Source organism: Lactuca serriola, chromosome 6 (genome assembly GCF_051521515.1).
Source record: "Lactuca serriola cultivar US96UC23 chromosome 6, Lser_US96UC23_V15, whole genome shotgun sequence".
NCBI lineage: Eukaryota > Viridiplantae > Streptophyta > Magnoliopsida > Asterales > Asteraceae > Lactuca > Lactuca serriola.
In genome coordinates, this window is record NC_136413.1 from 104,822,428 (window position 1) to 104,849,038 (window position 26,611).

The 26,611-nt window shown below is 33.9% G+C and overlaps 1 protein-coding gene across 2 annotated transcripts; it reads left to right on the top strand.

Moving 5' to 3' along the window:
* Positions 1-2,674: 2,674 nt before the first annotated feature.
* Positions 2,675-10,534, top strand: LOC145056629 (lon protease homolog 2, peroxisomal-like). 2 transcript variants are annotated; one of them, XM_079004325.1, is made up of 17 exons: positions 2,675-2,948; positions 3,643-3,755; positions 3,933-4,029; positions 4,177-4,346; positions 4,793-4,884; positions 6,029-6,208; positions 6,296-6,382; positions 6,458-6,585; positions 6,725-6,926; positions 7,005-7,211; positions 7,522-7,652; positions 7,961-8,174; positions 8,555-8,884; positions 8,964-9,158; positions 9,397-9,645; positions 9,964-10,065; positions 10,310-10,534. In XM_079004325.1, the coding sequence occupies exons 1-17, from the start codon at positions 2,842-2,844 to the stop codon at positions 10,391-10,393; spliced, it is 2,688 nt and encodes an 895-aa protein (XP_078860451.1). In that variant the 5' UTR covers positions 2,675-2,841; the 3' UTR covers positions 10,394-10,534. The 2 variants fall into 2 exon arrangements, with proteins under 2 accessions (XP_078860451.1, XP_078860452.1); XM_079004326.1 differs by having other exon boundaries at positions 6,299-6,382.
* Positions 10,535-26,611: the final 16,077 nt, after the last annotated feature.

Here is a 26,611-nt window from a genome sequence, read left to right on the forward strand (position 1 = left end):
GACTATACTAAATGTATTGATGATACTAAAATCACCAACAATTTTGAAAAAAATGATATTTAAAAGCTAATCTCAACTTGTTAAAAGTTATTTTTGAGATTTTAAAACAATAAAAACGAAGATAAAAGATATGTGGGGTTAATGAAAGTTTTATTGGAAATGAAACAAAAAAATATAGTTGATTATATGTCTTTATATATAAAATTATTTTATCATATATTTGCAATTTATTTTTATGTATGTCTTTGTAATAAAACAACACTTATTTATAAATTAGAAAAGATAATTTTGTGATATGTTATTATTTATATTTCAAATCCTTTGGTAGTTTATTTCATTTTTGCCAACCAAACACATCAAAACTTAAAATTTCTTAAAATTGTAATTTCTTTGAAAATATTATTTAATTTAAACAACAATAAAGCTTGCTTGGGTTAATATTCACCTTGGTGGTTAACGGTTGTTTGATAGTTGTCTAACACAAAATCGAATAAAACACAACACAACCCTAAGAGCATTGGGTGTGGGCAACAAGATGCAACACCAAGTTGTGCCACCTCACATGCCATATAAGCAAATGGTGTTATAACACCAAGTGAGGAAATGGGCAACAAGATGCAACAAGATGTAACACCAACTTTTTGAAAATAAATATTTTTATTTTTGTATTTTTTTTACTATTTCGTTTTTTTTTACCTTTTTTTGTTTTTGTTTTTTTTTCTTTTTGCGTTTTTTAATAACTAATATATATTTTTTTTATAAAACATATAATTTTAAAAACAAAAAAAAGACATAATATTTAAAATCTAAAATCCGATTACAATTAAAAAAACATAATTTTAAACCTAAATTAATAACTAAAATACCATTAAAATCACTACTAAATACCACACACAAATCCTAATTAACCCAAATATTTTTTCCTAATTTGTTCCTTCATTGCTTGTAGCACCGCTAGATCAACAGGCGCTAAACCCTCCTCGCTTGTCCGAAGAATTGACAACTGTTGTGTCATTAGTTCCCTCTCTTTTTGCTCCCGCTTCTCCCGTGTCTGCCTTTCCAGGAATTCCAAATGACGACGTTTCAACTCATTTTTTTCTTTTATTAATAAATTATGTTCGTCGAATTTCGCTCTCATTTCCGCCGCATCTTTTGCTCTCGTCTCCACCTCCTCCGCATGTCTTGCAGCGCGCCTCGCTTTGTCGCGTCCGGGTGGTCGTCGTGGTGGGGATATCTCTTGGATATCATCCAGGATCTCATCGTCATCGGCGTTTAGGTCGATGTTAGTCCCTGCGTCCGACACGTCGACCGAGCTAGAATTGCGAGACATTTTGGATTGAACCTCCGACGATGTAGGCGTTTTATTCCACTTTGGATCCGCTCGCAACAATTCCCATGATTTTTCAAAGTCGAAAACATGACCCATTTCGACCCGATATTGTTCCTTAGCAGCTTTGAACAAATCAAAGTCGTTGGTTCCACTTTGTTGTTGCGCCGCAATCCGGTTGTAAATACCGTTGAATTTGCTGCACCGCTTAGTTATCATACCCCATTTGCTGCTCAACATGTCGTTGTTGCGATACAAATTTTTCTTTAAAATAACATGAAACTTGTCGAGCACCGCCCCCCAATAAGCTCATTTTTTCATTCCATTTCCGCGAAGTTCGTCCTTTGAAGTAGCACACCAAGCCGCCGTCAAAGCGTATTCCTCCTCCGGTGTCCACCATTGTGGAACGTCTGCATTTTCAGATTCCACCGCTATTGATTTCCCTTTTGATTTTCCTTTCCCTTTCCCTTTCCTACTACTTCCCGCTTCCACTTGAACTGTTGGTTGTGTTGTAGGCGACGGTTGATTGGTTGTTTGTTGCATCGAACCAAAAGTAGAGAAAAGATTTTGTTGTAAATTTGGGTTTTGACCAAATTGATTTTGTTGAACGTAAGGTGAGTTGGGAAATTGCAGTGGCGGTGAAACGGTATTGAAAGCGGCACATTGGTATGGTATTTGTGGTGAACCTTGAGAAGACAAAAGGTTAAAATAATTTTCATACCCTGCAAATCCGAGAGACGAGGTTGTGTTTGGATTTGATGATGGAGGGGGGTGTTTGGGTTTTGCTCCATTTTTTGAAATTTTAATGAAAAATGTGTATAAGATATAGAGAGAATGAGAGAAAGGTATACAAAAATTGAAATAAAGTACATGTATGTATATATATATATATATATATATATATATATATATATATATATATATATATATATATATATATATATATATACACACACGGTAAAAAAGTTAAGTTTTTTTTGTTTTTTTTTGAAATTGACCGTTATTAAACGGTAAAATATGGGGCAACGACTAATTTTTTTGGCGTTGCAATTCGTTTCCAAGGCAACGAGATCCGGGCGACGAGATGCAGAGGGGGGGCGTTGTTCCCCACGTTACGACGGCGTCGCGGACTGCCACGTGGGTCTCGTCGCTTCTCGTCGAGGCCCATACCGATTACTCTAAATCTAGTAAATGACATACCAAATTGAATCAAACACGAAACAACCCTAAACCCTTTTGGTAGTTGGTTTTGGAAAAAAACAAAACATAAAGGGCTTAGATGTAAAATCCCAATGATTATCGATGAGAAAAGATATAAAAAAATTCAATGAACAGAAAGCCGTCGTAAAAGCAGCCAACGGACCATTCTTCTTCTTCACCAATTTATTGCCCTCTAAATCTCTAATAGATTCTTTTCATTTGTTTTACTTCCCTCAAATCCTATATAAACACGCACAGGTTTGTTGATTGATACACCAATTTCATTATATACAATTACATATACTTTTTCTATAATGGCGGAACCGGTGGAGCTTCCTAGTCGGATTGGAATTCTACCGTTTAGGAACAAAGTCTTGTTGCCTGGTGCAATTATTCGAATTCGATGCACTTCTCCGAGCAGGTGAATTCTTTGTTTTGTCTTTCGCCCATATTTGTCGATTTTCTCCAAGCAAACCCGATGACTTTGTGTTTCCTCACGAAATTTTTGTTGCACAGTTGTCTTTGCATAGTTTAGGCCGATATTTGTGCTTTGTTGCTCCTTTTCCTGTTTCTTTAATTTACAGGAACATAGAGGAAAAGGAACAGGATAGGTTTCAAGCCTGATTGGTTATCTGTAGTAAAAATCCCTTTGTGTTATATGGTGGTTATAACTGTAAATCTTAGTGGCGTTATTGAAAATATCTTATTTTTATACAGTTATAAATTATAATTTCTTGATGATAAACTTTCTCTGTGAAAGTGAGCTAGATGTATAGAGACACATGAGTAGTTGTTAAGCAGACATGTTTATTTTCTTTGTATGATTTTGCAAAATACTCTAGTAGATGTGTGTACTAGTAGAATTTAATGACTTTGATTAGAACATCTTCAATTATGCAATATGGACATATGATGGATCTATCTGCAAACTGAAGAGGTGCCTGAGTTGGTTTCACCTCCTCAAGACCAAGTTTCCAGAAAATAGAAAGATGCATAAGATTGATACCTGCTGCAGCTGAATCAGACAAGGGCTTAGCAAATTCAGAATCCCCAATATGACTGAAAGTTTGGGGGCTAGGTCTAGTCTAATGTGATTGCTATTCTGATTCCTGCAGTGTGAAATTGGTGGAACAAGAGTTGTGGCAGAGGGAGGAGAAAGGGTTGATTGGTATTTTGCCAGTTCGAGATGCTGCAGAGACACTGTCAGTGGGTTCCATGTTAACTCAAGGTGATTTTGATTACATCATTCATTGCATTTTATTTACCTTGAGGCCCCATTTGTTATACATGACAAAAATTGAAAATATTTAGGTGGGACATGGACTCTCTCTCTCTGATCTGTCGTGCAAGAAAGTCTGTTAACTTGCTAGAAAAAGCAACTCTTATTAATCCTGTTGAGATGTAGGTACTGATTTGGGAAGCTCAAAGAATCAAACAGGCTTGTCGGATTCACACAAGCTTGATGGGAAAAGCCAACAAGAACCTATTCATTGGCATACAAGGTACATGGATAGCCATTATTGTTTACTTTGCGAAACCTTGGGTTACATCGGATGCATGTCATCGTCATATAATTGGGGATTGCAAATTTCTCAATCTAAATATATGTTGAAGAAGTTTAATTTTGTAGTGTTTGATTTTATTGTTAGGGGCGTTGCTGCGCGTGCATTACATCTATCTAGAGGAGTTGAAAAACCAAGTGGAAGGGTCACATACACAGTTGTTCTTGAAGGTCTATGCAGATTTAGTGTCCTGGAGCTTAGTACTAAAGGGACATACTCTACTGCAAGAATATCCCCTCTTGATATGACAAAGGCTGGTATACTCCACACCATCACATTCCTTCTACATACATAGCGCTATTATTATAATTATACTCTCTTAAATTTCCACGTACATGGATTTTAGGCAAACTAAATATAACTTTTCTTGTAGGGCAGGGCTACTTTTTTTTTCATATAAATTTCTGCCAGAAGAAATATATATCTTTTATTTTTTTATCTCACTAATCATGATTGAGTTGTATATATTGCAAGATGTATTTGTGTCTTGGATATGAACTTAATAGGAAAGTTTGTGGAACCATGGGGTTCCCAGTGCCACATAAGGAGTATTAGAAATGTAAAGTCACATGTTGCATATGGGATACGATACGACGTTAAATCTGGTTCAAGTTTATAGTCAACCATCTTGTAGGGTTGTTTTAGACAAGGTTAAGTCACATGTGGAATACCTGATTTACTACCCTTTTCTGATATTGACTAGAGATGGAGCGAGTTGAACAAGACCCGGACTTCATAGCACTGTCTCGTCAATTCAAAGTAACTGCCATGGAGCTTATCTCTGTTCTCGAGCAGGTACTCTCATTTCTATTTTTTTTTAAACATCATCATGCCATAGGCTGTGTTTGTAACACATGAGGTATCATCTGCAACCCCCAGACCATTTTATTATTAGTTTTATGTCAGCATTTTTTTGTCCTTTTTGCTTCATTAATTCACTTTGATACAAAATATGAGGTATCATCTGGTAGTGTCCTTGAGATGATGTATTGCTAAGCATTTATCTCATGGAACGACCGAATACAAGCTTGTTATTCTATAGCCATATGGTCCCCACATGTTTTCACTAGTGGTTAGGAGGTGAAAATCCGTAAATGGGGTCTATGCTTCAAGCCTAGACATCACTCACTTTCGTTGCTTTGTGGACATTGTGATTTGGCTTCTTGATTTCACATCTTTAGTTGTGTTTTGATGAACTTGATTTCACATTCTTCATTCCTATGTTGTCTTATTTTGCTGCTGTCATGCACTAATTCAGTCATTATAAAAAAAAAAAAATTCTAGTGAAGGAAAAGGAAAGCGGATTTTGAAGTCATGATATACTAGGTATTGCCACCTAGGGGAGGAGCCCAGCTATCACTAAGCTAAATTATTGTTTCCTCGTTTTCCAAAACCAAAAACAAACTTCAAATAACTTGAACAGAAAATGAAAATAAACCATATTCAGCTACGGTAGATCTCTTTTAGTGTTGTGAAATCCGGTTGGCATATAAATTTGTCAAAAGCAGTGTTTACCTTCTCTTCCTGGGTCCACGTGTCCCTAAAGAGAAGAAAATCGGGAGATAACCAAAAAAGAAGCCATTTATCTGTTTTTATGGAACCGGGGGAGTATTCTTTCTGCACTTCCTCCCTTTGTTTGTTTTATCATCTATGTTAATTTTTCTCCTCAAAAGCCTGATTTTCAATATAACCTTTAAAGGGACTGGCCATTTATTTTTCATAAGGTGCTCTCTGGATATAGTGGGGTCTGGATAAATGATCTTTAGAATTATTTTAGAAAATAACGGCTCATCCTCCTGGGAACTGGAAGGAAAAAAATAGATGAGGTTAAATTTGTAAAAGGCTCATTTCCCCGGATTTCTCGTCGTTGTTTCTGCATTAAGCAAAAAAGAAACAGCTGGGTATCTCTAAGCTTGTTTTTTTTTTTTTTAATATACAGAAACAAAAAACTGGTGGGAGAACCAAAGTTCTTCTGGAAACGGTCCCCCTGCACAAACTGGCAGACATCTTTGTTGCAAGCTTTGAGATAAGTTTTGAAGAGCAGCTATCTATGCTAGATGCTGTTGATGTGAAAGTAAGGCTTTTAAAAGCCACGGAATTAGTCGATAGGCATTTACAGGTAAAGCTAACATAGATGATGGATGCTCTTATTTATTGTCATTTTTATGAAAAGATGTGGCTGGTGTGATGGGGTTATTACTTGTAGCAGTCGATACGTGTGGCAGAGAAGATAACCAAAAAGGTTGAAGGGCAGCTTTCAAAATCACAAAAGGAATATCTTCTTCGTCAGCAGGTGTGTTTTTTGTTTATCTCAGCATCAACATGTAAATTCAGTTTGAGTGTTATATATGCTTGATTCATAAAACAGATGAGGGCTATTAAGGAAGAGCTTGGTGACAATGACGATGAAGATGATGACGTGGCTGGTCTTGAAAGGAAAATGCAAAGCGCTGGAATGCCTCCAAATGTCTGGAAGCATGCACAGAGAGAACTAAGGTGTAGCAGACATTTTATGTTGATGAGGCCTGAGGGAATATATATATATATATATATATATATATATATATATATATATATATATATATATATATATTTATGTAGTATGATTTTTAACATTTGACATGAATGTTGGCAGGAGACTGAAGAAAATGCAACCACAGCAACCTGGGTACAACAGTTCCCGTGTTTATCTGGAGCTTCTTGCTGATTTGCCATGGCAGACAAGCAGTGAAGAGGTGGAGATGGACTTAAAAGCTGCAAAAGAGCGGCTTGACAGTGACCACTATGGATTAGAGAAGGTGAAACAAAGGATCATTGAATATCTAGCCGTGCGCAAGGTTAGGTCGACCCAATTATGTCTAATTCAGTTTTCTTGTAAGCCAGGGAGTTTTGACCCATACAAATATTTATTGCAGTTGAAGCCAGATGCGAGGGGTCCTGTGCTATGTTTTGTGGGGCCACCAGGTGTTGGGAAAACATCATTGGCATCATCCATTGCTGCTGCTTTGGGTAGGAAGTTTGTGCGCATATCTCTTGGTGGTGTCAAAGATGAGGCTGATATTAGGGGCCATAGGAGGACATACATCGGAAGCATGCCCGGCCGACTCATTGATGGCTTAAAGGTCAACCTACAATATATCTATTTTATCAAATTACCTTCTCTTTGTTTCCTATCATTTCCTAACTTTCATTCCTAAATCATATGACCCACACATTTCTTTACTTTTTATTTTCCTCGTTTTTATATTTTCTTGTAATCTTATTTTATTATATTTGATTTTTTATTTTTGTAAATAAAGTTTATATATTGTAATTAAAATAACGTATGAAAAATTAATTGCTAGAGACCAACATCCAAACTGCTCATTCCGTTGTACAGTTTATTTGTTTGTTTTTGACTTATACATTTTTTATTTTTTAATTTTATTTCAGAAAGTAGCTGTTTGCAATCCTGTTATGTTGCTGGATGAGATTGATAAAACGGGATCTGATGTACGTGGTGATCCTGCTTCAGCACTTCTGGAGGTTCTTGACCCTGAGCAAAACAAAACTTTCAATGATCAGTATCCTACTTCACGATTTAGAGGAAATGTGACAAGGCAACAAGTCTTGAAATCAAGATAAAATAATATTATTTTTTTTTAAAAAAAAAAATTGAGAGTGGACCCGTTTGACTATAAAAGCTTGACATTCACCTAACTTATATAAGTTTCTGCAAAGATACCACCACCTCTTGGATGCTTGCATGATCTATGAATGAATGTGAGCTTAATTAGAAATACTAGTTTCCATTGAAATAAGTTAATTGGCTTTATGCATCTCAAGTGCCCAGTTTGTTTGAATGATTGACTCCTTAATTCATGGGTTAAAGCTATTTGAATGTTCCTTATGACCTATCAAAAGTGATATTTGTGGCGACTGCTAATAGGGCACAACCAATCCCCCCACCACTCTTAGACAGGATGGAAGTCATTGAACTTCCAGGATATACACCTGAAGAGAAGCTTCGAATAGCCATGCGCCACCTAATCCCACGTGTTCTAGACCAACATGGCCTTAATTCTGAATATCTTAAAGTTCCCGAGGTAAATACCCTTTTTCTTATTTTTCTTAAACTAAAAAAATAGCAGCCCACTTTCACTCTCACTTTCACTTTCATTCATTTGTTTATTATGACAAGTTTGTACCCAATTATAGATATCTATGTATCCAAAAACAAAGCAATGTTTACTGCTATAGTTGGGTAGACTTTTATAAATACAATGGTTAATTTTTCAAAGCAGAGTGTTTTAATAAGAAAAAAAGTTAATAGAAAGAAATGAAAGTAAAGATGCTATAATAAACAAATAAATGAAATGAAAGCGTGTTGATATTGGTTGAAAAAAAGACATATTTAGCACATGTGAAATATGCATCCCCCTTTTTGTTGATTATTATCGAGACCGATGATGTATGTATGTGGCAGGCGATAGTGAAAGTAATTATTGAACGATACACGAGAGAAGCTGGTGTGCGGAACCTGGAGAGAAACCTGGCGGCCTTAGCCCGTGCAGCGGCGGTGAGAGTGGCGGAGCAAGAGCAAGACAGGGACAGGGACGGAGTTGCGCTTAACAAAGATGTGCAACAGATTTCTTCACCATTGCTAGAGAGCAGACTTGCTGAAGGAGGAGGAGTAGAGATGGAGGTGATACCAATGGCAATGGGTGTTAACAATCATGAAATATCAAGTGCATTCCGGAGGGTTATTATGTCACCACTTATTGTGGATGATGAGATGCTGGAAAAAGTACTTGGGGTAAGCACTAAGCATCGTATGAAAAAGAATGTGAATATGGGGTGGGTCCTGAGTCTGTATTTTCTTACTTGTTGTGCAGCCTCCCAAATATGATGATAAAGAAACAGCGGAGAGAGTTTCAACTCCTGGGGTTTGTGTTGGTTTAGTTTGGACTTCCTTCGGTGGAGAAGTCCAGTTTGTTGAGGCTACATCAATGGTGGGTAAGGGGGATCTGCATCTCACTGGCCAATTGGGTGATGTCATCAAAGAATCAGCACAGATAGCATTGACTTGGGTATCTCCTCTTTTACTGTCTGTCTTTTTAACCTTCTTCTTCTTCAAAAAAAAAAAAAAATTATGGTCGTGTTGGCGTTTGGTTTGGTTTGTCGGATTCTGTTGGAATTGGAACAGGAATCCACAAAATCCTTTGACCGAGGGACTGTGAGCATTATTTTTAGAAGTGATGCCAAATAACAGAGGACTAAAATTGTATATAAGTGTGTGTGTGTGTGTGTGTTTAATTTTATTATTAGGTAAGAGCAAGGGCAGCAGAGCTTAATCTGGGTTGTGCACAAGGAGAAGGCAATCTGCTTGAAGGGCGGGACATCCATATACATTTCCCTGCAGGGGCAGTGCCAAAAGATGGACCCTCAGCTGGTGTGACTCTGGTGACCTCACTCGTTTCACTTTTCAGCCGTAGACGGGTGCGATCAGATACAGCCATGACCGGAGAAATCACTCTGCGTGGCCTAGTTTTACCCGTAGGGGGTATCAAGGACAAGGTTACCCATTGCATTGCTATTGCTATGTTTTTTTTACAATATTTCTTTATTCCTACTTCTCTCACTGCCTTCTATCATAGCATTCTACTTTCAGCTTTTTTTTTTCTAAAAAAAAATCACATTCTACTTTTCAATAATCTACTCAATTATAACATTATAATTTGAATGTCATTGCTATAATTGGGTAGATTTTTCAAACTACAATGCTGGAATAACCGTCTTGTTATTTCTCGCTTTTAATCCTTACAATATTTATTATAACTTTACAAATGTTTTAACTTTAATTTTAATGATTTTTTGTAACTTGCAATCGGGCAGGTGTTGGCGGCACACCGTAATGGTCTTAAGAGAGTTATCCTTCCAGAGAGAAATTTGAAAGACTTGGTTGAAGTTCCTCCAGCTGTTCTCGCTAGCATGGAGGTAAGATTTTATTTAATTTTTTTAAATAAAAATAAAAATAAAAATAATAGAAAACAATATTCATTGCCATAATGGCTGGATTTTTCAAAGTATAAGGTCCTTATAAGAATAAAAATGCTATGAAACTAGGATGTTATAATAGACAAATAAGAAAAAGTATGTTGCTATTTCTTCAATCTAACACTTTGACTAACAAGTAAAATGATTGTAAATTGACTTGGAAGTGGGTGGTTTCCTGCTGCAGATACTACTTGCAAAGAGAATGGAAGATGTGTTGGAACATGCTTTCGAAGGTGGGTGCCCCTGGAGACAACATTCCAAATTATGACATCATCTTTTAATTTAAGGATCTAACATATGTATTTGTATTCCCACTACATGTTGTGCGCTTTATCATGCTTTGCTTATACAAATTGTCTGTCTGTATGTATGTATCACTATATATATATATAAAAAAAATACTTTTACACGTTTTAATGTGTATAAGTCATTCCTTTTATTTAATGCATTTTTAGTTCTCTAGATTATACTAAAATCGACATATGCCCTAACCAAATCCATCTCTTAGCTTTCCATCCATTTCTTTGAGTTTAGGTGTTTTGTATAGTTGTGTTTTTTCTCAGCAACGGGTTGCAACTTGTCGTCTTCTTCGTTTCTTTCGGGAGCCGGGTCATCGGGAAATTCTTGGGATGAGAAGATTGGAATTGGGTTTCTGGAACCTTTTAAAAAAACTGATTTCATGGATTATAATCCGGATTATCTTAAGAAAGTTTAAATGTGTTGTAAGATTGTTGCACCGGGTGATACTATTGTGGATAGTTTTGGTTTTGTTGGTAGTTTTAGTATTGTTGATAATTTGAGTTTTGAAATCCTGGAGAAGAAAATGGAATATATTGACTTGAACCATTTTGTGTAGATTTGTGTCTTTTGCTAGAACCAACTTGGTTAGCTTCGTTTCGAAAATCCATTGAAAGTAACCAAAAGAATTGAGCGAAGTGTAAAATTTCTTAGAAAACACATTATAATTGAATGAAGTGTGCAATATTCATCTTCAAAAATTTATACAAAATTATATTAAAAAAAAAGATAAAGAAAGGCACGAACATGAAAATGAAGAAGGCGGTAGGAAAATCAATTCTTCTGCATGCATATTGAATTGTCAAAAGTGTTGGATTAAAGTGTCTAAAGTCTTAATTAAATTGATATAATTTTGGTGAATAAAAATAAAGTTTTTTTGGGTTGTTTTCATAACCAGAAATAACTAGAAATTACTATAGGAGAGAGATTAAATGATTTATTAACATATTATATGATTAATATATTAATTAAAAACAATAATAATTAACTAAGCATTAATTAAAATTAATTTGGGTTAATTAGAATTAATAAAAATTGTAATGGTTGAATTGCAATTGCTTAATCATTAAACAAATAAGATAATTCTAGAACCCTCCACCCTATGGACGGTTTTGAGAGGCATTGGAAGGGTTCCAGAAGCCTCCTGAATCAGATCAAGAAACAAGATCTGAATAAGAATATATGTAACAATTTGTAAAATTAGATTAGAGTTCGGTGGTCAAACCACCACGAACCCTTATGTATTAAAAACCAATTGTGTGTAATTTTATGTTTATGTAGTGTACTAAATATAGTATAATCATAATTACTTTATAATCGTCTCAAAATTTTCAAACAACTGTCTATCGTTAAGGATTGAGACAAAAATTATAACAACTGATAATAATTGTGACGCTAAAAATAAAATTTTGCATCGAGTATACCTTGGACTAATTTATAATCAAATTAAATAGATTATACTCTCAGGACTTCGGGATATAAAAAACGTCAAAAACGGAGGTCATATGCAGAAGTTATGTCCATTAAAAAAACAAATCAGTATAATACTGATTTTCTTAATACTCGAAAACCGAATTGATTCGTTGAGGTACTTGCACACCTCATATGGAAATTCCAAGTGCATTTCTAGAACTCAGACATAGGGCTAATATTTGATTTCATAATTGCAATGATTTTAACCCGTAAATTTAACAAAGTCGCAAAAACTGTCGAAAACCAATTAATCGCGAAACTTTAAACGGTTTTTCCCAAAGTTCTACATATCGGATTTATGATACGTCTGAGTTTTTGGAACCCTTGACTCCTTGTACCCGAGAATATCATTTGCCACCTATAGAAAAGTTTTTAGATGTCTGTAATTGAACACGCGAATCAAGAAAATTATTTTGTGATATTTTTAATGGGTGTTGTATCCTCATATTTCATGAAATTACTCCATGTACCTCTTTTGTCATTTTATTGTCTTTAAACCCACTTTGATTTGACATATTTTGTCTTTTTGTTTTGTTTTCTATTAAAACTAAATTTATGATTATTAAATAATAATAATAATAATGATTATTATTAAAATAATTGATTTGATTTGATGTCTTTTTAACTTTAACTTTTTTTTTAGACTATCATTGTGTTATTTTTTTTTGTCTAAACTATCCTTGTGTTAAAAGAAAAATTACAAACAATTATATGTATGTTTGTGTGTGAGTTTTATTTAATGGCTACGAAAATTGCAAGAAAACAATAACACTACTAGATAGTTCGAACTTAAAAGATAACACATGGATAGTCTGAATGAAAAAAAAATAACACAAGTATAGTCCAAACAAAAAAATAATAATAGTATGTATTTATTAAAAATATTAAAAACAAAAAAATAACAAAAAGACAAAAAAAGGTAAAAAGGTAAATAAAAAACAACAAAATGATAAAAAAACATAAAAAACAAAAAAAAAAAGGGGGGGGGGGGGGTAAAAATGGAAATAAGGAGGCGCATAAAAAAACCTCATTTTTAATACATAACAAACCTTGACTTAGAAACACATGGGGAAAATCATACACATTGCTTCCAATTTTATCTGAAGGTACACCAGTGATAGAGATTAAATGGCAGCCAAGTTAGAGTTTTCTTATACATTTCATCTTACACTCAAACTCACCCAAACACTCTTCATCCTCTTTTTTTTTTTTTTTTTTTTTTTTTTTTTTTTTTTTTTTTTTTCTATCGTGATACGTTTGCAAAAGGAGACCCTTCAAGTTCCAAACTAAGTCCCAATTCCGAGACGAGTTCAGGTTCTGAAATGCATTCAAATTCCAAAGTGAGTGTTGATTGCGAATCTCGAAGTGAGGTTGGTGGAAATTGTGACTGAGATTATACTAGTCTAGAAGGTGAGACGAGTTACGACTGGTTACGATCCATCAAAATGCATTGGATTCGGATCGAATCAGTACCAATCGGAATCCATTGGGGTCATGTGGAGACAATGCAAATCGGAACGCATCAGAGGCGGTGAGAGTCGGAACGAAAGGGAATGGTTGCGATGCGTTGTGACTTAATCTGATCCCTCGGAACACGTCGGGGTCGGATGTCTTTGGAAAGATTGGGTTCGGAAGCGAGAAACCTCAGAAGACTACTAATTCCGAACGAGTATTTGGGTTTGATTCCAAACGAAGCATCCTTACCATCGAAAATGAAAGCTACTTGTTGGGACCGATGACACGTGGGGTTGCATGATAACTCACGTTGACTAAGGGAGGGAGTTCCTAGCTATTAGTCACGACTTTTTCTCCATTATTATAGCTTCCAATAAGCCTTTTGGAGGCAATTTCTTTTAGTGGGTAGTTATTTCTTTTTGTAAACGTTAATTTTTTTTCAGGCTATAAATAGCCTCCTTGTCTTTGTAATTTGCGTGGTTGAATTTTGAAAGAACTTTTTTTTCACCTTGATTATTGCGTATAATTCAGATTGTGTCATTGTTTGGGATGCGTTTCTCAATCGTGACTTTGATTTCAAGTCAGTAGGTCTTGACTTGTTATCAATATCAATTGAATGAGGCTTCTTGATAGAATTCAAATCAATAGGTCTTGGATTGTTTTCATTCGATATTCGATCTATATTCCTAGATTGACTATCAAATCACAAGGATTCCATACATATAAATAACGCTGAAATCCGACTTATAACGAAGAAGTTATGACTTGTTGAAGTTTCGTGATTAAACGACACATCTCTACGTATCGTAAAATGTGAGATTTTGATAAAATACTTTTTAGCCTTAATGATCTAAACGAAATTTATAGTATTCGTTAGACCGAGAGTGTACATATAGAGAATGTCTAAATCTGACTTTAGTAGAGGAATTTTCGAAGTTTCCGCATAGCAGTGCGGGCACATAAATCGAATTTTAGATTGATCAATTTTAGCTGAAATGATCTAACTGAAAGAAATGAAGATCTCGTTAACAGGATTTCAACGATAAAAAGACAGTCGAAAACGAAGTTCGTATGTAGAAGTTAAAAATTTTACACGGTCATTAGCAATGTAATTTTCTCAGAATGTTAAATTTAAGATCGGTCGAGAATTAGCTGATGGAGTCAAAAGAAAAGTTGTAGTACTCAGAAATACCTACACGTGGATATATAGAACGACAAAAATGAAACTTATATGCAAAAGTTATGAATTTTTGAAGATTGAAGTTTTACCTACGTTTTTGTTTGCTACCCACACCACTACGTTGGGCGTAATCGCTGTTGGCATCCTTATAAATAAGTGGTTAAAATCCATCATTTTCTCACATCTTGCAAACCAATTTGCTCCTAGACTTCTTTCTTCTTGAGTCCAAGTTCTTCTAGTCCTTAGGGGTGGCTCTAGGCATCAAAGAACCCGACAAATGGAAGCTCTCGATCCGGAGTTCTGCCAGCGCAATTTCTCAGTATTCGCTAAAAATTTCTGTAAGTTAAGCTGCACTTATTAACGCTTTAAGTGTAACTTATGTTTAAGTTCATTATCGTTATTATGAACCTATAAACAAGATTTATCAACGATTCCAAGTCGTTATACTGATTGATCTACTTACAGAGATGATGACAAGGCTAGATTTAATGAGTTTTTTAAAGTAGGATTTCCAAACAGTATACTCTGTATACCAAACGAAACCCACCTCCAATATATTCTTACCTGGTTGTCCCTTATCAGCTATAGATCAATAGAATTTGAATTAATGATGAATCTAGACTAATAATTAGTCAAAAGAAATAATAAACTAAGACTTAGTGATAATTGGACCTAGGTCACATCAAAGGAAAGACTAAGTGCTAAAGCGAAGCACTGCCCGACTTTTGAGTCATCACTTTAATAAGTAAGTGCATAGTTACTTTCATCTCACACATAGATATGAAGTATTTAAGATAATTTCATGCTATATGTGCCTATTATATGTGTTCCTGATATCTATGCTAGATGAAAAATTTATACATGTTTTACTTGATTTAAATTGTATATGTATTTTTATACCTATAAATATATTGGGTAAAGATGGGTAGATGAATGATGATATAGATGATAAGAGATGAATGATGAAATAGATGGTGAGAGGCCTTGACTTTAAAGATGATCTATCGTCTAGCGGAGCATAGATGACGACCATAGACTATTCTAGACAGTCCAGTGGAACGCTAGTAGGTTCGCAACCTGTATGTGTTTTTGAACTAAGTGTTCACTAGGTGTACTCCATCCCCCCATGGTTGCCTTACTGACATATATTGCTAAGGAACCCCCTAAGCATTATTTCTATCCCAAAGATAATCCTTAGGATAAGTCCCTTGAATTTGATGCTTTAGGGACATAAAATGAGGATAACATGAATGGGTAATTGGGTTGAACGATGAGATGAAAATGTATAATTAAAAGAAAATAATTATTGTGGGATGAAAATCCTATGTGCTCACCAGGTTCCCAAGACTGAACCACTCAGTTTCTTGTATTATAGGTAGTGGCACAAGAGCACATGTGTGATGAACAAAAGAGAGATTTATGGATTATAGGCTAGTAGGATAATAGATATTTGTAAGGCCTGTAATATTTTAGTCTATGCTTATGTACTATATTGATGATGACATCCTAATGTTTTTAATATGATTAAAATACATTTCTTCGAAAATGCTTTGATAATATCTTTATCATATTTCAGGAACAACTTCTGCAATGTTATTCTTCAAAAAGGATACTCTGATTTTTAAATAAGCATAAACAAATCGGTCTTTTCTTGCCCTGAAATTGGGGATGTCACAATTGGTATCATATCATTTGTTTAAGCGAACTAGGAATATTTGAGGATTTCTAGGCTTAAATTAATGTTATTAGGTTTAAGGTCTGTGGCCGACCTAGAAATAGGAAATTTTATGTTTCAGGTTTCTAAATGTTTAATTACAGTATTAGAACTGCCATATAACTTTTCGGAGTAATAAGGAGGATAACACGACTAACCGTTCGCTATCTATATTCTCGTCTCGATACACTGAACTCCTGCTTTGACGTACAGAACGTCATGGTGAAGACTCGTAACAGACTAGGAAATATCAACGTGAGACGACATCCTGGGCCTATGCATGTGATTTGCCATGCACCGATCATTGCACCTGCACCCAAACCTATCACAATGGAATAAGTTTAAGCAATGATGTGAACCATGCTAGACCGATAAATAGAGGAGACAAAACGACTATTTCAGGAGAATAAGGATGAACTGACTGCACCGGTTGTGCAATCTGAGTTAAATAAGGAACAGTCGGAAGAAGGAAACTGTAGCAGAGTCATTAGACAGTCTGAACCATGAAGGAGTAGGGAGGACAACACCGAAGAAGAGGTTGATAGAGATGGATGCATGTATGGAGTCTTCATGGAATTCCAACCACCAAGTCTTCCTGGAAGGTCAATGCCACTGGCAGTAATGGATTGGATTTACGAATGGAGATGACATTTGAGAGTTGCTATTGTAGCAACAGATGGAAGACAATGTTCGCAACCAGACAACTATGAACTGGTGTTTTAAGATGGTGGAAACGAATGGTCACTACTATGCTGAAGGGAGAAGCATGGAAGATGGCATGGGAAGACTTCCTTGTGTAGTTGAAAAGAGAATACTGCTCCGAAAAAGACATGTCGGAAATAAGCAAGGAATTCCAGAATCTGAAGCAAGGAGACATGAGCATTAGTGAGTATGTTGCAATCTATTTTGAGAAAATGAAATTAGTTTCTCAGCTGATTGCTACTGAATCCTCCAAGGTAGAAAGATTTTCTAATGGACTACCAACAAATTTCGTTCCAATGGTGAAATTAGCAACTACTTTGGAAGCAACCATCTGAATTGCCAAACCTCTTGAAGATATGATCAAAAGAAGAACCACCAGCCATGCTAACGTTGGGGAGAAGAGGCTTAATGAAGGATCCTTATAACCCAACGATAAGAAACCTAGGGACCGCAACGAGTCAAAATGTTGTGAAAAATACAGAAGGAAGCATAATGGATAATGCAAAGAAGAGGTGACCTGCTTCGGCTATGGAAATATTGGTCACTAATCTAGCAACTACACCCAAATCATATGTTACAAGTGTGGAGAAATGAGGCATTTCAAGAATAACTGCCCAAAGAAAGTTGTTGCATCTCAGATGACTCTCAGGATGGTAAATGAGGAAGTAGAAGTAGCTTCAGGAAGTCAATAAAAGGAAGCTTCTTATCCAGGATGTCTAATAGATAAAGTAGTCAACCCATATAAAAAGTATTGTAAGATGTAGCCTAATGTAAAAGGCGTGATGAACGCGAATAACAATGTAATCGTTCGTAAGAAGTAATATAATCCTTAGTTATGTTACATTATCTGATGTGTTAAGTTGCTATATGATTTTATTGAATGATGACTTACATGGGATGAGTATAAGTAGATGTGAAAGGTAGTAGAGGCCTATACTACTAGAATCACAAGACTCACACTTGGATCAGGGAAAGTCACAAGGTTACTTAGGAATTAGTAGTTGAGTTTGTTTCCGTCGTTACCGTCATTTCGGTAATGAATACGAAGATGACTGTTATTCCAAACCTAGTGATGATATCAAATCGAGTTCAAATTGAGAATAAGTCTGCAAAATAAGTTAATTGGTTCAGAGAACCATGTTTGATGTAGTATACAACTCAAGTAAGGAGGTTAAAGGAAAGGATAATTAAAGCAACCGATAAAAGTGTCGCAACCATTGTAAAAGCTAAGTAGTCTGTAGCTAGAATTTCTACCTGCTATAATGTGATTATATCACATTATAACATGAAGGAAAATTTCATCCATGTTGGAGTCTGACTCAAAAGACATGAGTCTAGCCAATGCATCATACGACGAAAAGTCATTAGATGCACAACCCATCGGTCTGTTACGATAATCGCAGTAAAGACCTTATATTAAGTTAAGTCTATTGAAGAAGGAGAAGGAGTCTCCAATAAGAATTAATTTTGTAACTCGAAAGTTACGATTGAAAGTCGACCATAGGATAAAAAGTGGATGCAAGATTGAGCACCGCCAACAATCAAGAAGTTGTAGAGTTAGATACTCATTTGAAAGGATATAAGAGTTACGGTTATTACCTAGGATGAAAAGATAATGTACAGAGTCATTATAAAATCTCTATTTTATTGATGATTTTGGGACGTAATCATCATAAGGGGGAGATAATTGTAACACCCACATATGCGAGCTAGTCAAATAAGATATAATAAGCGTTAAAAATAAATTTTTGATAAAAGATTATTTAGGATAAAAATCTTAACCAAAGATATAGTATATGTCACAAGGATTATGTACATAGAAAGAACGTTGAAATCTGACTTATAATAAAGAAGTTATGAACCGTTGTAGTTCCGCAATTAACTGACACGACTCTGTGTATCATAAAAAGTGAGATTTTGATAAAATATTTTTTAGCCTTAGTAATCTAAAAGAAAGTCATAGTATCTATTACACAGAAAGCATGCATAAAGAGAACGTCCAAATCTGACTTCAGTAGAGGAAGTTATGATTTTTCGAAGTTTCAGCGTAGCAGTGCGGGCATAAAAATCGAATTTTAAATCGGTCGATTTTATACAATATTATCTAAACGAGAATTGAAGATATCATTAGTAGGAGTTCAATGATAAAAATACATTCGAAAACGAAGTCCGTATGTAGAAGTTATGAATTTTACACGGTCATTAGCATTGTATTCTTCTTAGCGTGTTAAATTTAAGATCAGTCGAGAATTAACCGACGGGGTCAAAAGGAAAATTGTAGTACTCAGAAATACCTACGTGTGAATATAAAGAATGTCAAAAATGGAGCACTCACATGAAAGTTATGAATTTTTAAAGATTGAAGTTTTACCTGCGTTTTTGCTTGTTGCCCAAGCCACTACGTTGGGCGTAACACTAAAGTACATTGGGCGTACACCAAAAATTATGCTGGGCGTAATCGATGCTGGCATCCTATAAACAAGTGGCCAAAATCCCTCATTTTCTCACGCCACTACCTGTAGGTGTTTTTGAACTAAGTGTTCACTATATGTACTTCAACCCCCCCCCCCCCCATGGTTGCCTCACTGACATATATTGCTAAGGAATCCCCTAAGCATTATTGTCTATACCTAAGATAATCCTTAGGATAAGTCCCTTGAATTATAGCTTTAGGGATAGAAAGTAAGGATAACAAGAATGGGTAATCGGGTTGAACGATTTGATGAAAATGTATAATTAAAAGAATATAATTATTGTGGGTTGAAAACCCTATGTGCTCACCAAACTCCCAAACCCGAACCACTCAGTTTCTTGTATTATAGGTAATGACACAAGAGCACAGGTGTGATAAACAAATGAGAGATTTATGGATTACAGGCTAGTAGAATAATAGATGTTTGTAAGACATGTACTATTTTCGTGTATGCTTATGTACTGTATTGACGATGACATCCTAACGTTTTTAATATAATTAAAATAAATTTCAGAAATGCTTTGATAATATCTTTATCATATTTTGAGAACAAATTCCGCAATATTATTTTTCAAAAAGGATACTCTGATTTTTAAATAAGCATAAACAAATTGGTCTTTTTTAGCCGTGAAATTGGAGATGTCACAATTCCCCCCTTCTTCAGTTTCAGTCAAGAAAACCTCCACCGGAAGTGGTGGGGTTTGCCGTTAGCCAAGAGGGCATCAGGCCCCTCTCGTTTTTATCCTTCTTTTGCCAACTCCACATCAACCAATCACCCTTGAATTTTACCTACTGTTGTTGTTGCCTTGCTTCCTTTTAACCAACTGCCGCCTCTCCTTCTTTTCTTCCTTCCCATCATTGATCACAACTACCGAAACACCACCACATGCTATTGTATTGTTTTTGTTCCTCCTCCTTGCGTGATTTTTGTCGACGACAAAACAAGCGAACTAAGAAGGGTACCACCGGAGATCGTTGCCATCGTGTTCTTTTCTTTTCTGATTTCGTTTGTTCTTCCTGATCAGTCAAGAAACCAAAATAGCCCCTCCATTTGTTTAGTTTAATAAAAATAGTCCCTTTTGGTGAATTAAGTTACTAAACAACCCTCCATTTGTTAACTTATTACTTAAATAGTCCCTCCACTCGTTTACATTATAACAAACTTGTCCCTTTAGTTTAAATTATTACTAAACTGTCCCGGTAGTTTGTTTTGGATCAAGAAGGTGTAAATTATAGTTTCTCATGTCAAGCTTCATAAAAACGAACCAAATTTGAACCTAAATTGAAATCACGCATCAAGGGTGGGTCTTTATCGTCCCATTTTAAGTTCTTATGATTTTTGAGGGAGATACATACTTGTTTTGTTAAAATTAAAGTTTGATGTTAATTTGTGTTCATTTCATGCTATGGTCATATGATTAAGTTCTTGAAATGTTATTTGGATCGTTTTGGGTTACATATATGTTTTAAACATATAAATTCTTTAAATCATATGTCAGACATATAATAACAACCTAGAATGCTTATTTAGGTTTATTATGAAAAATGGATAAATAAATGCTTTTTTTTTAAATGAAATGTGGTCTAGAGTATAAATACGTGTATATTTTATAAAAATGGAGGTTTTTATGTATTTTAAAGATTTGTACATTTATAAAAACATGATTTTATATAAAAGGGTTATGATTTTATTTAAAAATGAGTTTTATACAAAGAGTGGTCCCAAGTTGTCTTATTTGAGTTTTTATATAAAATAACGACAAATTATGTTAATAAGAATTTTTATATAAAAACATAACTTTAGACGTGTTTAACACATGTTATAATGATGTAGATGTATAAATCCACATTTTTGTTAAATTGTGTATTATATTTGTATATATTAAAGCGTTTAGCAAATTTTAGCATAAAATAAACTTTATACATGAAACGATGATTTGACCACATATTTTCATATTCATAACTCTATTAATATGTGTTTTAGCAAATTCCTAAATCACAATATATATATATATATATATATATATATATATATATATATATATATATATATATATATATATATATATATATATATATATAGCAAATTCAAATATCTTTACTATATTATTAAGGATATTGCCATTTCTTGAAAATTAAGAGGTACAATATATATTACCTCATGTACAACAGATTAAGCATTATACGTACTATACTACACGCTACACGGATTATATACTACACCCTAATACAAGGAATCCCTAAACACACTGCCATCTAACCTATTCACATCGACACCACCAAAGATGCCGCTTTCCTAACTTCATACGGAAGGAGGTGATGAACAGATCAATCAAACCTCTGATTTTTTAGATCTGTAACGGAGACTAATTCTACTCAGCATCTTCGATCCTCAACTAATGGCTATCAATGATCCCGAACATAGAGAGGAGGAGGAAGTCGCTGCTGCTGACGACGAAGACACCGCCGCCTTCGATTTTCACCCTAACAGACGCTCTCAGGTCTCAGCATCTTCGATCCTCAACTATAATGGCTATCAATGATCCCGTATACAGACAGGAGTAGGAACTAGGGGGTCAACTGATGAGTAGCTAGACGATTCATCATGTTCCAGATCTTATTCATCATTTCAACTGGACAAAGATCCAGACTTGGTAAGCATAAAGACTTTTGTATTCTTTCAAATGTTTTGTGTATTTACTTTTGCCCATTTGTTGTTTGTTATTATTCTTATTGTTGTCTTTACGTTTTCTCTATTTCTATTCTCTTCTATTCTCTACTTTTTCCTAATAAATTCGTTCAATCGTTACCATCATCTTCAGTCGGCAACGCCACCAATGACCCACCCCCGGCGCATCCGGTGCTCACAGTCGATCCTTCCTATTTCTATTATTCCATCCATGAGGTAAAAACCATAAATTTTTGTTTGAAGTTTTAATGGCTTGTTTATTCAGTTACGATTTCTGAATTTAGGGTATTTTTTCATGTTCCTGATTTGGGTGTTTTTTAGCTTCAAGAAGAAGAATAATCATGCTCATGGAGTACAACCTAGGGTAAACACCCCTATTACAAATTCTTTTTTATTAGAATTCTGTTCTGGTTTCAAGGACCAAAATTGGTTTCTAGGGTTCCGCTTTATCTACCATATTCAATAGATATCAGTGAAACAAGAGGTATTTTTATTGTATTAGTTTTTAGTTTGATTTTTTTTTGTTGCTTTTACACGGATATTATGTTTGAGTCTCAAGTTGGTGAGGATGACACAGTCCGAGCTTAATCTTTTGGGTAAATCCCATGCATTGATATATTGCTTAAATCAAATGATGGGTAAATCTTCTTCTTTTTTATAGCAATTTGACTGGAAATATCTCCAATTGGTAGGAGTTTCATTTTGATATTTGTGCAGTGCAAAAGTTTTAATAATTTTCTATGAAAGGATCATGGGAGCACCGAATTCTTTGATCCATTAAGGGGGCTATCAACAGAAACCTTGGAGCCAGTTGAAAATACAACAGTTGCAAAAAAGCTTCCTACTACCCAACCAACCTATCATCTCTCTTCAAAGAAAGAGTGGACATCCTTTAATAAGCTACTAATGAAGAGATTTCCTGTCCCAAAAATGATTTCAGTTTCTTCGGTAAGTCTTGTAAACATCATGATACACACAAGTCATAATCAAAACATATGAAAAGTTAAACAATTCTGTTAGTAGCTTTTGCAAGTTATAACCTGGATCTTTTTCCACTACAATTTTCAAGCAAAACCATAAAAGGCAGCAAGGGTATGGTGTATTACTAACTTATCTCCGTTTCTACCACCCCTACTCATGGAAGTAACACTTTCTAACTTTTATCAGCAAGTGGAGAACTATCATCAAATATCCAGTCAGATGAATTGAATGATTCTCAAAAGTTGAAGGAAGGAGGATTCAAGATTGTTAGCCAGCAGGAGTACATTAAACGGATGCATGGACTTAAAGATGATATCATTCGTTCTTGGCATTCTGATGATCGTGTAACAACCTTAAAGTTGTCAATTAAGGTATCTCCCTTTTTTCTTTATCAACAAAACTATATGTAATTTGGGAATCAAAGTTTTGTTGGCTTGCAGGTTGCTAGGCTTCTGATGGACACATCTGTGGCACAATTTTATCCTACAATATTTGTTCTTGGTGCTGATATAATGGACATGCTTGGTGATATGGTATGGGATCGAATTAAACAGAAAGCCGAGTTTGCAGATGATGGAACCAAAATATGCTCTTTATCAGGTTTCTTATCTCATGTTCAGTTTCTGACCCACTAAAATTTATTTTTAGATAGAAATAATCATTTATACAATTATAATATCATTACAGATGACTTTGATGCAAATAGTATATGCTTTGAAGCCAAAGAGGAAGGATCAACAAAGGAGTACTGAAATTTTCATATTTGACATTGTTGATTTTGGTCAAGCCTGTGAAAACAAAGTTTAAAACATACATGTTAAGTCTCTAATGGTGAGTTACCTTTTAAGTTACTATGATTTAAATAATCTTTGGATATAAGATGGCGTATTTCAGTTGTTATTTACAGTTGTTGATTTGGAGGTTTTAAGTAGGAATAGACTTTAATTTTTGAAAGATTTGAGTAACTGCCCATTTGTCCTCCTCAACACATACTGCTATGTCAATTTTATGTTGCAAAAGAACTCTATTCCATGGCATCTCGACCATGAGGTTGTCATATATAAATTCCTTTTTGTGTATGATGTTGTCATTTACTATTAAGAAGTCATTGTCATTTGCTGTTAAGACGGTGCTCTATTTTTCTTTTCATAGGTCCAATGACAATAGTTTTTCCTGATATTTATGTTTTTTAGGAAATTTTCATGACCCAGTTTTGTGAACTGGCATCTGGATTTATGAGAATCTTTTTTGATTGTAAATGAATGAGTCTTTTTTCCATTATTACTAGATTGATTTTGGATGGTAACTATTTATTAAATATTAATTTGTCTTTTTTTTTCTTAAAAGTTTGTGAAAAGAAAAAGCCCTGTTCTGCATAGAACTATATATGTTTTTTTTAAGTCAAAGAGAACTAGAATGTTAAAGTTTAATGTTTGATTTTTCTTTCAGGTTGTAGCTATGGTGTTACAGATAACAAACCCCTTCAAATTTGCTATAGGTAAGGAGATGAGTTTGAGTTTGTCTTTGAATTGCTCGCTAATATTGAATTTTTTAAAAGGTTTAGTAATTTCAAGCTTTAGATGTAAAAGGTTTAATGTAACAAACCTTTCACCATTTTTTTTTTAATTTCAGGGGACTTTTATGGCCTTACAACCTTAAGTTACCTGAATTCATAAAGCTTCTTCTATCCTCTCATGTTTACCATCATTTATGAATTTCCATAAAAGTTCTTGTGTAATTTCTTAATTTTTAACCTTATTGATATTATTTTTACTATGTTGAATGTTTTGGTTACATTGAACCTTTTACATCTAAAGCTTGAAATTAGTAAGCCTATTATAACACACAAATAAGTGAGGATGATGTTTTAATGAACAAATAGGTAAAGGTACATTTGCTATCATGATTGTTGATTCTTTGTTACTAGACAGTCAAAACAGTTAATGTCTTTGAATTTCGGTCCAAACTAATTTGGGTTTTGGTTAGAACTTTAGCTTTAGTTGATGTTAAGATGTGCAATGCATTATCTACACAAGGTCAGTCAAAGTTAGCTACATACAATACTTTAGAAAATTCGAATTAATTTTGAAGTTTTAAGTTGTTTTTATCTTTTTTTCTTTGACTTTTTATCTTTGACTGTATTGAGGTACAATGCTTTTATCTGCACATGGTGAGTCAAAGTTAGGCTATAAATACAAACTCAGAGAAGTTGAATGACGAGATGGATTGTGAAATAAGAGTGAGGGTGTTTTATCCATTGAAGAAGAAAAAGAGGTTTAGCAATAATTAATGAGAAATATGAAAAATGCCATTTTGTCGATTTATGTTTGTATGTTTCTGTAAGTGTATGTATTTCACAATTTGACAATTAAGATTTTGGCATTAAAAATTTCATTTTCTCAATTACATGTAGTTACACACTTATAGCTTTGTTTATATTTAGTATTACGTTAATAAAAAATATGAAAAATAACATTTATTGTTTAGAAAATAACATTCAAACGTTATTGTTCTTTTCCTATCGGTTCCAAGATTGTTAAAATAAATGTAACGTTTCGTAACATTAATAAAACTTAAATGTTTATTTATATTAAATACAACTATAACTTAAGTCATATATATATATATATATATATATATATATATATATATATATATATATATATATATATATATATATATATATATGACTTAAGTTATAGTTGTATTTAATATAAATAAACATTTAAGTTTTATTAATGTTACGAAACGTTACATTTATTTTAACAATCTTGGAACCGATAGGAAAAGAACAATAACGTTTGAATGTTATTTTCTAAACAATAAATGTTATTTTTCATATATATATATATATATATATATATATATATATATATATATATATATATATATATATATATATATATGACTTAAGTTATAGTTGTATTTAATATAAATAAACATTTAAGTTTTATTAATGTTACGAAACGTTACATTTATTTTAACAATCTTGGAACCGATAGGAAAAGAACAATAACGTTTGAATGTTATTTTCTAAACAATAAATGTTATTTTTCATATTTTTTATTAACGTAATACTAAATATTATATATATATATATATATATATATATATATATATATATATATATATATATATATATACACACACGTCTTTGTGCCTTCAAAAATTATTCATTTAAAGAAAATAATTGAAAATGTTTTATAATATTGTTATTAAGCAAAAATAAAATAAAAATATTATGTAATGAATTATTCAAGCAAAAACACTAATCGTATCTACAAACTAATTTCTGAAAAAAATAATCATACCCGTCGCTTAGCGCGGGTAAACGGCTAGTATGTATATATGGAGATAGAGAATATACATTACAGCCTCACCTAAGCTTAGATACTAAGCCTTTAAAATGTGTCGTTTTAACTTAATAAATATACCCCGTTTGGTTTTCACTTGGTAAATATACCATCATCGATAATATTTATTTGCTACATTGTCATTTTATCATCCATGTTTTCTTTCTTA